The 13516-nt window shown below is 43.2% G+C and overlaps 1 protein-coding gene across 2 annotated transcripts in view; it reads right to left on the reverse strand.

The window, feature by feature from the left end:
• dpysl2b (dihydropyrimidinase like 2b) overlaps positions 1-6343 on the reverse strand; it is a 49458-nt gene extending 43115 nt beyond the window's left edge. The window contains exon 1 of one of the 2 annotated variants that reach the window (XM_050053218.1): positions 5699-6343. In XM_050053218.1, coding sequence (XP_049909175.1) covers positions 5699-5965 — 267 coding nt within the window. In that variant the 5' untranslated portion in view covers positions 5966-6343. Of the gene's footprint in view, positions 1-1389; positions 1687-5698 lie in introns of those variants that run through there. The other variant, XM_050053219.1, reaches the window with a different exon arrangement.
• Between the last annotated feature and the right edge of the window lie 7173 nt (positions 6344-13516).

Consider the following 13516-nt stretch of genomic DNA (forward strand, 5'->3'; position numbering starts at 1 on the left):
GAAACGTATATCTTTCTCCAACCTCTCCAGGTAACGAGTATCATTAATACACGACGTGCCCCAGGCACAACATTTAGCTCCAAATCCACAACACCAGCCTGAAAATGAAGGAAATCTGAAACGACTGCTTTAGAGTCAATGGAGCACAGCTGTGTTGTTGTCGGACCCTGGTCTGCTACGTTATGATTGGCCAGTCTGCGTCCAGGGGTAGCCCTTAGGGAAGGGTCAATTGATTTTTATTGTAAATTAGAAAATGTTCAACACCACCTGGCTTTCTGTCGTGGTCCAAATTTGGAAAGCTTAGGGGCCACCTGAGCACTTTGGCTCCTTGGCCTGTCTCTGTTAGGCCTGTTCGATAAATGAGTATACGCCAAATAATTTATTTAGTAATGCATATATCTATCTGCACAAAGCATTGACCCATATCTGTACTGGGAGCCCATAATAAAACACTCACACACACTCCCTCCATACTGTGTGACTCTTGTTCTGCATGCTCTGAGCCATCTCTGACTGTTTAACCCAATTACCTCACTGCACTAACATCAGCATGGAAAGACAGTGACCTCCTTCCTGATCAGTTCTGCCTATATGCATCTTGCCTTCATCACACAACCGAGGGAGAAACATGGAAGGAAATAGGACCCACCGTCCCCTCCCTTCCCCTGGCTCCCCTCCCTTCCCCTCCCTATTCTCTACTTTCCATTGAACCACCACCACCAGCACCACCATCCCTGCAGCTCCGCTATGAATTCAGGGAAATAATCTGTAACACCATTAACGTGCCCTTGAATGCTTCTGCGCCTCTAAAAATAAATGAAAAGCCAGTTTTAGCAGAGTGAAAGAAGAGCTTGGATAAAAGAGCCGGGTGCTGTGCAGATGCAGGGAGGCATTTGCCCCAGCAGTTGGTGTGCGGTGATACCCGGCGACCAGACACACCGTGTAACAAAGACCACCGGCGTGAAATCTCCACTGTCATGCATAGTGTGCACAAAGCATGGCAGCCTGGAGTGTGAGTCTGCAGCTGAGATACATACTCAGGTTAAGTGCTGGGTTTTATAGGTAGATGAGCACTTGTCGCAAAGATGCTGCAAAAAAAAAAATCACATTTACACCCACCGGTGTCCACATCGATTAATCGATCCTAATGTGCGGTCAGTGCACATGAGGATTGCACAATAAACCAGCATGCATGTGCAAAGTGCATTAAAGAAGCAGCTTTATGCTTCAGCTCCGAGCTCACATTTGTCGGAGGGGCGCAGCGGCGCAGGCACCATGCCGCCCCGGTGACATCCTGCACCCACACCCGCAGGCCCACGCCACCAGACACCGGACACTCAACTGGATTTAACCTCATCTAGATCAACTTTTAAGCACGCGAACACTCACTGTGATGCGGGGGATGTTCTTCTTGCCCTGATAGCCAGACATCTTCACCGGTGGTTCGTCTCGCGCTGCGCCGTGGACCGCAATCAATGCGACGGGATGTTCGGGTTACCGCTGCTCGCCGGTACACGAGGATGATGAGGAAGATGAAGAAACACGCAGCTGATCCTTGGGAGGCCACAAATGTACCCAACCAAACTAACTCTCAACTCCGGATCGCGTCCTGGCAGCCTCCCCGGTCTCCGCCGATGCACCAAACCTCTCCTTCCCAGACGGAGTCAGACAAGAGGGGAGGAGGGAGGAAAGGAGGGAGGGAAGGAGGGAGGGACCGCCTGCCTGAGAGCCTCTTCCCATAAAAGAACACCACGGAGCATGCGCAAGAGCCTCGCCCTGCTCCATTGACAGGAAAGAGCCACTAATGCCATCAATTGCTCTCCTCGGATTAGTGGAGGCAGAGAGAGTGCACCAAGTGAAGAAATGAAGAAACACCCAGCAGCCATCTTAACTCTACTTCATCTGCTGTGTCTCCAAACCTTTGATTAGAATAAATTAAATATCAGTCAGTGCACAGAGTGAGATCATTTCACCTTCCCCCAGCTCCAATGAGCACTTTTCTTGAATCACTTTTTAATGGTGATTTAAAGAGTGCCAAGATAGTTTCAAGGTGTGACCAGAAACAGGAAGTGACACTTGTTGGGATCAGCAGAGAGGACATGGGATTATATTTTCCACTGTTTGAAGACAAACAACAAAAATGTCAAATTAAACTGATTTACACTGATTTAAAATTATTTTCATGCGCTGCCAGAGCAGGAGAAGAAGCCTACACTTTGTGTGTGCGTTGAATATCAGGATGGATGCCTCATTTTTGATCACAAGAGATAGAATAAAATCAGATTGAGAAAAATTTAAATGGCTCAATCTCAGCTCCAAATTAGGGATAACGGCAATTATTTTAAAGCTGGGATATGTAGTTTTACTTAGAGTACACTTGCAGGGAAGGATCATTACAACAAACTGACTCATGCAGGATTTTTACTTCTGCGTTGAATCGACGCTGTACCCTACGCTGTAGCTTGACATGCACCTCCCCAGAAATGTAACTACACGTTGCGGCGACGCAGGCCACTATGTCTATTTCCCTCAGTGGAAACAAAGCTTTTATTTACTTTATTGTCACAGATAAGAAACAATAAATTGTGAAGACAATAAAGCCTCCACAAAATAGCAATTTTAAGTCTTGCGTGTGATTTATCCTGGCTTCATATGAGCAGAGGAAATCTCAGCTAGTAGCTAGGCTAATTTATACAATGCAAAATGCCCTAGACTTGTGCTAATAATGTTAGCATGTTATATTTGCTTGGAAAACGTGTTTAGTATAAGACAGTTGTTTTGTCAGTGAACCTTGTGAGTTGTAATGGAGCTGACTTTTGTAATGTTACCTTTGTTAAATGTTGCTGTTGTCCCTGGCTTCATATGAGTAGAGGAAATAGATAATATAGTAGATAAAGACAAATGCATTGTCTGTGAATGCTGCGAGTTATAGTGAAGCCGATTTGTGTACTTGTGTTTGAAATTGTCTCTATAAAGCCATGTTTAATGTGTGTTTAATGTGTGTTCTGAATCAACTAAACTTTACAGCACTTCACAGAAACCCCGCCGCCAACTAGTGTTTTGGAGGTGTAACTGCAGAGTGACACAGACACCATCGCACAAGTATAAACGCTCACAACAGCATAGGCCACATGCCTAAGCTACGGTGTAGGCTCTGCATAGAGCTGATGCAAGTATAAATCCCGCGTCAGTGATCTTAGTTACAGAGTCATTGAAAGTTTGCTAATATTAGCTAACCCCCAGGGTGGAGCCAGACGTTGCAAACTTTCAGTATTGCCAATGAAAGAAAACATCTTGTAGAGCTCGCATCCTATTTTGTATCTAATTGTTCTCCAGCTGTCTTCATCATTCTTAAACCATCTTTTACTCCTTCCACCCAGGAAGAGGTAAAACTTGTCTGTTGTTACCATTTTCAGTTACATCCTGGCCCATAAAGTGTACTCCCAGAGCCCTCGCAGCCCAAATGGGCCGTGCTCCCACCTGGCAACGACTATGATCAGAATTTTTTTTTTTTTAAATGTTTTATCATTTTTAAAAACTACAGTCACGTAGGATGCATATTCAGGGCCAACGTTGGCATAAAATAAAATACATATGGCAAAAATCTTTGCTGGTCCAAAGTTTTTTTTGTTTTTTGTTATATACGTCAGAGCTGATCATTAGGATTTAAAAGGCAACGGTGAGGTCGACAAAGATGAAACATAACAATACATTACAGATGAGGCAGAGACTGCAGTGGTGTTAGCATCAGATGAGAAAGAGACCACCGTCAGGTGAGAGAAAGCCCAGGATCCCGACTCCCGACAACTTGACAACAGCAGTTGCAGCACTTATTAGTTTGTCACATTAAAAGCTCCAACAGCTACTAAATCCAATAATCTGTGTCCACTGCTCTTAAGTGGTCTGGTGGGTTTGGAATTATAAAACCTCAGTATGAAAGATGTTAAAAATCACCTGCTTTGTGCTGCAGGACAGGGCCCCACAGTGCTGGTCACATCACATAGGTAGGGTAGGAGTCCGGCGTAAACAGCATTACTAAACTTGAAACCTCTTTTTGTTAAACTATGCTGGAGTAAAGTTCACATTTAGCTAACATATCTATACCATAATAATCTAGGCTGCTCTAATGACACATCAAGGATCCCTAACAATGCCAAGTGAATGTGCTCTTTAATACTCTCAATTTAATATGAGGCCAACAAAAGAAAATTTACTCAGTTATATTAGATTTCCTCAGTGGATAGCATAGATTCAGGGCCTAAGAGAAAACAGTCGGGACTGGAGCACCCAGACACCACCCTCCCACTCCGCCCCTGCTAACCACTAGACCTGATTACTTGGTCACACCAGGAAAAAAAGCTTTGACTGCCAAACCAGTAAGTGTATTCTCATGGATTCAACTTTTCATTTGCACCAAGGTTCAACCATTAGAGCTTTGCAGTCGGCCAGTGGTGGAAGATCTTTAACTTGAGTGAAAATTGAAATACTACAATGTACAATTCATGCATTTAATATTTTATTGAAGCAAAAATATTAAAGTATGAGCATCAAGATATCCTTAAAGTACCAAAAGGTGCTCATTATGCAGAGTGGTCTTTTTCAGAATAATGTATTATACCATGGAATATAATTACCGATACCCTACTCCCAACGTGAGTAAAACGTACATTATTTCCCTCTGAAATTTAGTGGAGTAGAAGTATAATGTAGATAAGTACTCGGATAAATTACAGTTGCACTTAAGTACAGTACTTGAGTAGATGTGCTTAGTTACTTTCCACCACTGCAGTCTGCAAACATGATGATCAAGCTTGATCCTGAGATAAAGGCCAGCCTTCAAACATCCCATTTAATTTGCTCTCTCCTATGATTAATATGCAAGAACAAATCAATTCATGCCCAATGTGTATTATCTTATCAGAGAAGGGTAGGGCAAGCTGCCGCACATGTAAGACTTAAATAGAGACATAAGAGAGAGTAGCTAAAGAGCAGACTGTGTGGCTAATGCTTCCGATCAATATGTAACATGAGGCGTACCACCACTGCACAAAGCTTTTAACAGCATCCTGAGTGCTTAAATATTAAGTAAAGGAAGCACTGAGACTGTCAGTTCCTCAGTTTACCACCCAGCTATAAAACCTGGACGATGAAGCAGCGGTGGGAAAAAGTTGTCAGACTTTCCTGCAAGTCATGCAATACAGAGCTGCCATGTCTCGTCCATCAGCTCCACACCCTGAATTCTGCTGTTCGAGAGCCCAAACACAGGAGCACAACAATGCAGCAGGCGTGCATCACATCATATGTGCAGAACACGTTCATGTCTCTGCTGTTTATTCTCATGCAGACCTGTTAACACTGAGTAGGCAGATGGTTTTGCTCAAGGACACTGGGTAGGATCAGCTGTTCTGTGCAGCAGAGGGGATAAAATAGTAATGCAAGCTCCAACTAACAGGAGCCACTCCCTCTGGCAGCTCTGCATGGAGGGCCCTCCATCCACACTGTTACATCACACTGCTTTCTGGGAAATGTAGTCAGGGCAAGTTGTCTGGTAGGCTTAAGCAAACTCAAAGGAGTGACAGGGGCTGTAATTGGAGCAATGTTAGATGGAAATGGCGCAGGTTCGTGCAAAAGATCAGAATGATGCATGGCAGAAAGATAGACGTGGTCCAAACAATCCACAATGAGCATGCAAAATTACCCTCTTATCATCCAGGTTCTGTAGAGCCTCCTTCCCTGTGCTCTCCCTTATCTCCACCTTCCTCGGCTGGGAGATGTCGGTCTGCCGGTCAATGACTCGCCCGTCACTCTTGCCCCTGCACGCCGAGAGCGCATCAAAGTCGAGCGTCTTGTTGTCCGAGGAGCCTTCAACCGGGCAGAACATGCCACAGAATTTCTGCCTCGGCCTGGCGGGGCTGTCAGAGCCCATGCTCTTGAAGAAGGCTGGTACTTCCCCGGCGGTCGACATGCCTTGCAGCAGGCTTCTAGGGGAGTAGCTGCACAGATGCTCAGAGTCTCCGATTTTTTTTTTCAGCTCCGCACGCCGGGCAGCCACCGCCTTTGGTTTCCAAGCGCAGGTGGTCGCACTGTGACAAAAGATCTGTGAGGCTAATGCTGCATGAAAACACTCCCACTGTAGAGAGAGAGGTGCACCATAAATATGCGTGATATTATAAGATATTAGGTAAAGACACAGGCAGATCTGACGCTGTTCTCCTGGTCTATGATCCTCCTCCAGATCAGCAAACAGTTTTGAATTGCTTACTCATGAGTCTAAATGAGCTTCTCGCCTACAGCCAAATATCCTTGTGCGATTTCACGAGTCACCATATGAGGGAGAGACCTCCAAGTCTATGTCAAAATAAAGATCCAATAGCCTTATAGGAGGAGGATGTTTCCCGATGAGGGATTACCTGTAGCCTGCGTGAGAGCGCATCAGATCTGACCGTCCGGAAATGATCGGTCCTTTCTGGTCCGGAGTAAAGACTTGTTGTGTAGAGGTCTAATCCATCAGGGTACAGTGACCTGCATGTCAGTGCGGCTAAAAGCTGTGTAATGTAATAAGTGAAGCATGTCATGCAGTTGGGTCTCAGAAGGGCGTTTCTCAAAGTTTGAGGTCAAGATCAGCACCATGGAGAGTTCCCTAAAGTCACACCCAGTCCAACATGAAAGGGCGCTGTCCCTTCAGCACCACGGTCAGATGTCTCTACATGTAGCACACATAGGACAGGTAGAGAAAATGCTGAGTCATACATAGATTATATCTGGTAGTAACATGGCAAGTGACCAGTCTTCAAAAAGTACACTTGCTTAGAGTGACATTAAAGGGACAGTTGACCCCAAAATCAAAAACACATATTTTTGCTCTTACCTGTAGAGCTATTTATCAGTCTAGATTGTTTTGGTATGAGTTGCAGAGAGTCGGAGATATCTGCCGTCGAAGTATCTGTCCTCTCTCCGATATAATGGAACTAGATGGCACTCGGCTTGTGGTGCTCAAGGTGCCAAAAAAATAAATAAAAAAAACTCAACAGCAATGTCTCTTTCCAGAAATTATGACCTGGTTACTCAAGATAATCTACAGAACTTGTTGTAGGATATTCTTTCTACTGAATTACACCTGCTAACTGTATCACCACGCAGAAGGAATTGTGCATCTACTCATGGACAACAGGCTTGTGTCAGTGTGAGATATGAGCTTGCAGAAGATGCACACTTCCTTCTGTGCAGTGATGAACTTGGTGGGTGTGGTTTTCACAGCACAAAAGGAAGCATGCATATTCTGCTAGCTCACCTAGCACCTCTGAGCTAGCTCACTTTACAGCCCAGCCAGGGGGGGATCATTGTTTAGATCTCATGCTGTCATGAGCCTTTTGTCCATGAGTAGATGCACGCTTCCTTCTGCGCGGTGATACGGTTAATGGGTGTAGTTCAGTGGAAAGAAAATAGTTCCTATGTGAAACCCAACAAGGTCTGTGGATTATCTTGAATGACCATAACATTCTCACTCGGACCTCGTCACATAGCAACGCTTGGTCATGGACTGTCCATGTCCAGATATGACGTGCAAGGTACCCTGAGTGTGTTGGTTGTTGACATTCTGGGACGCCGTGTCAAGTTCTGCCTGTTACGTGCATTGTCTTCTTTCAAGGTACGCTTCTGTTTTCACAGGAAATTTATGTTTACATGCAGTCTCTTTCAAAATAAATGCACTACATCAGTACAACACTGCAAATTGATTTTTTTCCCGCCAACAACAAAGCACATGGTTGGGTTTAGGAAAAAAGGCTTTATAATCTTATGGGCTGTGAACACCTCTCTCCCAGGTAAAAGTTGGTGTTTGTTGGACCCATCCACGGCCCCTCCTGCCTGCCCTACTTGGACTTTTGCCGCATTAACTTTTGTTCTTGTCCCACTGCGTTTCCCCTTGATACTGCTGAGTGCCCTTGATCTATAATGGTGACCGGCTGCGTGTCATGCCAATGTTAAAGGACAGCTTTTTTCGTCGGTGTCTGACACCGCGAGTCACTGCCTGACACCGTGAGTCACTGCCCAAGTGCCAGATTTTGACAACTTGACAACAGCAATGTTTCTGGATCTCTATTTTTTGGCGCTTTGAGCACCACAAGCCGAGTGCCATCTAGTTCCATTATACTGGAGAGAAGACAGACACCTCAATGAAAGATATCTCCGACTCTTGGCAACTCACACCAAAACAATCTAAATTGTACTACATGTAAGTGAAAAATATGTATTTTTGATTTTAGGATGAACTGCCCCTTTAAACTGAGATATGTAACATGACCATCTTGTCAAGGTGAAGTTTCTAAACCCTGATGACATCATCAGGGTTATCTATGGTTGAGCTTGGGGATTAAACAAACTGAAGGCCTGCATCAAAGACAGAGTTTTACCACTGGAAACGACTGCAATCTCTCACTACCCAGTAAAACTGTAAACCTCACTGCTTTCATTTACAGCCTCATATTGATTGTTAACCCTGCACAATCCTGCACTGTAAGCTTCTGCTAGTGTTTTCAGACTTTGCAAACTTGGCACTTTTTCAGCATCACATTCTTTTCTTCCATTAAGTTACAATTTATTTGATGCATTTTACTCTCTGCTGTCGTACTGCTACATGACTATATACATATGCATCCACACAGTATACCACACTGCAGGTACAGTGTCCAGAACGCTAAATGCATTTAGTATGTACATTTTTTCACCAGTGGGTTCCACAGACACATTACAATGAGGAAAAAACACATGGCAACTGGCAAATTACTGAACACTGACTGAACTTGGGGCTAGTGTAATTATATATTAATTTTTCAATCAGCTCTTGCTCTGTATCCACGAGAATAAAAACAAGATCACTGATTTACAAATGTGGCTTGATGAAGAGAAACATGCTCACTGCACACAACCCTGATTGTTACACAAATGAAAGCAGCCCAGTCGCCTGAAGAATATGTTGGCATTGTACATTTCTACAAACCAGAGATACTTTACATTTGTACCATTCATATCATCCTATCTACATTTCAAAATGCCATGGCCTATGAGGTAACTTTGTCATCAGGAGGTGCAGGGAATAAAGATGGCCTGTAACCTTGGCAAGTTGTCTCCCAAGCTGCAGACCACTGGGTATTTTTTAGCAACCCGTCGCTGTTTTTTACACTGGGGAAAGTGCCAGGTAAAGCAATCATTTTTCCAGAGACACTGCTTCCTTTCCAGCTGGGGTATATCACTAAAAGCGGTTGTTGTTTTACAGCAACATCGCTCTGTTTCCAGAAAGGACTGTGCCACCAAAAGCAGGTGTTTTCCTGACCACAACCAAGTGAATCTGTGCCTAAACCTAACAACACGTTAACCATAGTGTAGCCATAAAGAATCATAAAGTTTTAATTTATCTGCTACATAATAAGGTACAAATGTATCATGGTTTGCAGTTAACGAACAATGCCAACATTTACTATGGCATTTTGGTTGAAATCTTTCATGTTACAGTGTGTGTGGTGTGTTTCCTGTGTTAGTCTTGAGTCCAAATTCTCTTCTCAAAAGCATGTATTAAAAGAATGCCACAGGGTAAAATTTCTGCACACAACTTTGTGTTTTCAATGACAAATCAGTCCTAACAGCATTCTCAAGGCTTGTTATTCTTACTGTCACTGTGAGGCTTCTTTAATCATTGTTTTTAACGCCCTTCAAGTCATCAGGCATTGTAAGCACATCATCAGTGCATCATAGGTCAATCAGAAAATATTATAATGTACTGTATTAACATGCATCATGTACCTGATGTGGAAATTCATTCATTCAGTCATGTGACCTTGTATTTATTTACTTTTAAAGATCTTCATCAACACATTAGAATAACATCACAGGGACATAAGAAAATGTTTCAATACAATACAGGAAGGAGACGAAACACTGTAATCTGGAAAGCTGTCAGACAAATGTGGTGGGAAAAAAAGTACAATATTTTCCCCTGAGATGAAGTCGAGTAGAATTAGTTGCATGAAATGAAAAAACTCAAGTAAAGGACAAGTACCTCAAATTTGTACTTAAATCAGTGTGAGGATATATTGGCAGAAATGGAATATAATTTAATGAGTATGTGTTTTTTAGTATATAATCACCTGAAAATAAGGAAGGTTGTGTTTTCAATGCCTGACAATGAGCCGTTTATACAGGTAGCAAGTCCTGGTCAACAGAGTCTGCCATGTTGCATCTCCCGTAGCCCAGAACAGACAAACTAAACACTGGCTCTAGACAGGGCCATTCGCATTTTTACGTTTTCGTACTGGCTCCTGTAGCTAACAGCCCCTCCACAACAGGCAGTGTTGGAAGAACACTGATTTCTTTTTACGTGAAACTGCTTTTTTCAGTGTTTTTACCAGTTTAATTAACCGGGTCCATTCATTTTGGAGAGGAGGAGAGCTCTGTGGATAATTTAGCTCCCAGTAAAAAAATCTCAAACAATTAACACTGAAGGAATTCTAATGAGGAGAGATTTCAGACAGTTACAATGTGCGATCCTCACCACTAGATGCCGCTAAATCCCCCTAAATCTTACACACCCCTCCTTTAAGCACAGTACTTGAGTAAATGTATCATATAATGTATCTAATATAAATATTACATTTCACAAACAGGATCTATACATGACATTATCATATAGGAATTTAATGTATTATGAGTTGTGCCACAATTTAATGACAACTAGTAATATCCTACAGATGTAGATTGACCTATATCAACATAAAATGTTGCTCACAGATTGTCATATGAAGAATATGTATCTGCATTAATTATGGTTTGTAACTGCTATTATTCCATTTTTATGTTGAGCCACTCAGAGACTATATGGCTGTGAGGTAAAAATAAATCAGTGCTGCATGGTGATCAATAAGAGGCAGGAACAGCTTACTCTAACACACATTGTTAATTCCTGACTCACATAATAACAGACAAAACCTCGACTGCACAAGTGGCCATGGGAAACATTTGAGCAGAGTCCATGTCTACTCAGTTTCCATAACAACGTGGTGGGCAGCAAATGGCTTTGCTGCTACTATTTCCCCTCCCAGAGGGCTGCGAGGGCCGCTGAGTGTATGTGTGTGTGTGTGTGTGTGTGTGTGGGTGGTCATCTCTGCAGGACAGGCCGACACAGTCTGATGTCTGAATGTCACAGGTGGATTCTGAAAAGTGAAAATGTTAAAGGTGCAGCCACACCCAAAGGCTGAGACAGGGCACTATCGTTCCCAAAAACAAAACAAGCGTCCCCCGCTGAGGCCAGGGACAGAGGGGAGTGTTAGATAATTAGAGGGGAAAGTTGGCAGGGTGCCCGATAAACAGTTGGAAGAGGCAGAGAGAGAGAGAGTCTGGTCTCCGGACAGGAAGGGCACGGTCCTGGCATCCAGGAACAGATGTAGGACATGTAGTGAGATCAGCAGCATGAGTGGCCTCTCTAATGGGCCGCTCCTCGTGGAAACATATTGGTTCTGCTAATTAGATCAGATTATTGGTTCTGTTCAGCTCAGTTTACACAGCAGTTTGTCAGTCTGAGTGAAGCCAGTTTAATATTTGCGGATTTTGCAGCAAATCGAATCCAAACATGAGAAATTGATATTTGTCAGCCTGCATCATGAAGCCAGTGGTAATGTTTCAAAAGAGGCTAAAACCAACATGGGATATGAATAGGAACAGGAATAGGAATATGATGGAAAGGAAAGGAAAGGAAAGGAAAGGAAAGGAAAGGAAAGGAAAGGAAAGGAAAGGAAAGCATCGGATCAGATCAGATCGGTTCGGAAAGCATGGATTGGGATGGGATGGAAATAATTGGATCAGAAAGGAAAGGAAAGGAAAGGAAAGGAAAGGAAAGGAAAGGAAAGGATGGGATGGGATGGGATGGGATGGGATGGGGATAGAAGCACCACCCATACCAGTCTTCTTCCTTCCTTTACTTTGCTTTCGTGTCCTCCCTGAAGACAGCTGGATTAACCCTCTGGGTGCAATGAGGCCAAAAATAAGTAGTGGGCCCCTGGTGTTATATTGGTCAGGTCTCCCTTATAAAAAAAGTTTCTTACCTGAATGCAACTACTTTAAACTACTTTAAAAATACAAGGCCAACTTCTGCCAAGGCCTAATGCTCTATCTCACAATGTTAAAGAGACTGAAACATAATTTGTGTATCTGCCCTCATGGGTTCTTCGCTGGCCCATGCTACACCTTTTCAACAAGTTTCATGGAAATTGGACCAGTAGCTTTTCCACAATCATGCTGACAAATGCACAAAACAAACCAACAAACAATCAAACCAAACCAAAAAAGGTTTAATAATAAAGGACCTAAAATCGACCCCTGAGGGACACCACAGGTCAAGCACATTGGTGTTTAGGATGTTGCCTTTATCAGTGTCAAGACATTTGTCATTTAAATCCTTAATGAGAGCTGTTTCAGTGCTGTGATAAGCATGGACGTGTGATTGAAAGTTATCAAAATATCAGATACAAAAAGCATCTTTGCAAATAGCCAGTGATTTTGTGGGAAGTAGTAACATCACCACTGTGTCATTAGCTGAAAATGACTAACAGCCAGACAGCAGCCACAAAAAGCCTCAGATTTGAAAGCCTACATCTATCAGGGGAAAAGTCCACTAATACATAGCTTATTAGCTAAGACTTTTATTATTGATTACATACTTGGACCCATTGTCCCCATATGAGTACATCTTTATTGCCAAAAACTACTTCCTGTTCAAAGGTACTGCTTAGTTTTTTGTCACGTCCTTAAATTAAAACGCATACCAAACAAAAGCTTGGTCTCAGGAGAATATATATTACATTTAAAGAAATCACTTTGACGCAGATCATTAACTGCAAAAAGTGAAAGAAGTGATTTGACTCAGACTTCAACCTACATTTCTTTCTTGTGGAAGACAAGTGGAAGTGAGTGAGGAAAAACAAACAGCTTGCCAACAGATAAAGACATTTCTGTCACACACTGTATGCCACTGACTTGTTTTATACATAAACACGAATTACTAGTAACTGCCTTTTCTATATTTCATAGCTTCATGTGTCTGTAGTTTGCTGTTTGATCAGCTGACTCTATAAATAAAGCATGAACACAGCTGATGTTCCACATTTACATCACACGACAGCTGTTTTGATTTGCACACGCAGCATCTAAAGAAGCTAATCAGGCACATGAGCACTTTGACTAATAGCTAATCATTGACAGTCAGGGTTCTGATTCTCTGGCTCACTCCATCACACAGCGTGTCTTTATCTGGCACTGAAAGCTGCTGCAGTGTAGTGCTGCTGAATCTTGAGGAGCTGAGGAGGGAAAGTCTCCTCACCAAAGGGATGGAGACAGGAGCTGGCCACCACCCTGTAACCCATGGTAACGCCATCAGCTGCAGTGGGAGGAGCTACGCGTCTCACTGTGTCTGGATTGGCCGGGAACAGGTGTGCTGAGGTTCCATATAGGGAAGACGGAGGAGGACTGG

This window comes from Epinephelus moara, chromosome 9, assembly GCF_006386435.1.
Source record: "Epinephelus moara isolate mb chromosome 9, YSFRI_EMoa_1.0, whole genome shotgun sequence".
NCBI classification, from domain to species: Eukaryota; Metazoa; Chordata; class Actinopteri; order Perciformes; family Serranidae; genus Epinephelus; species Epinephelus moara.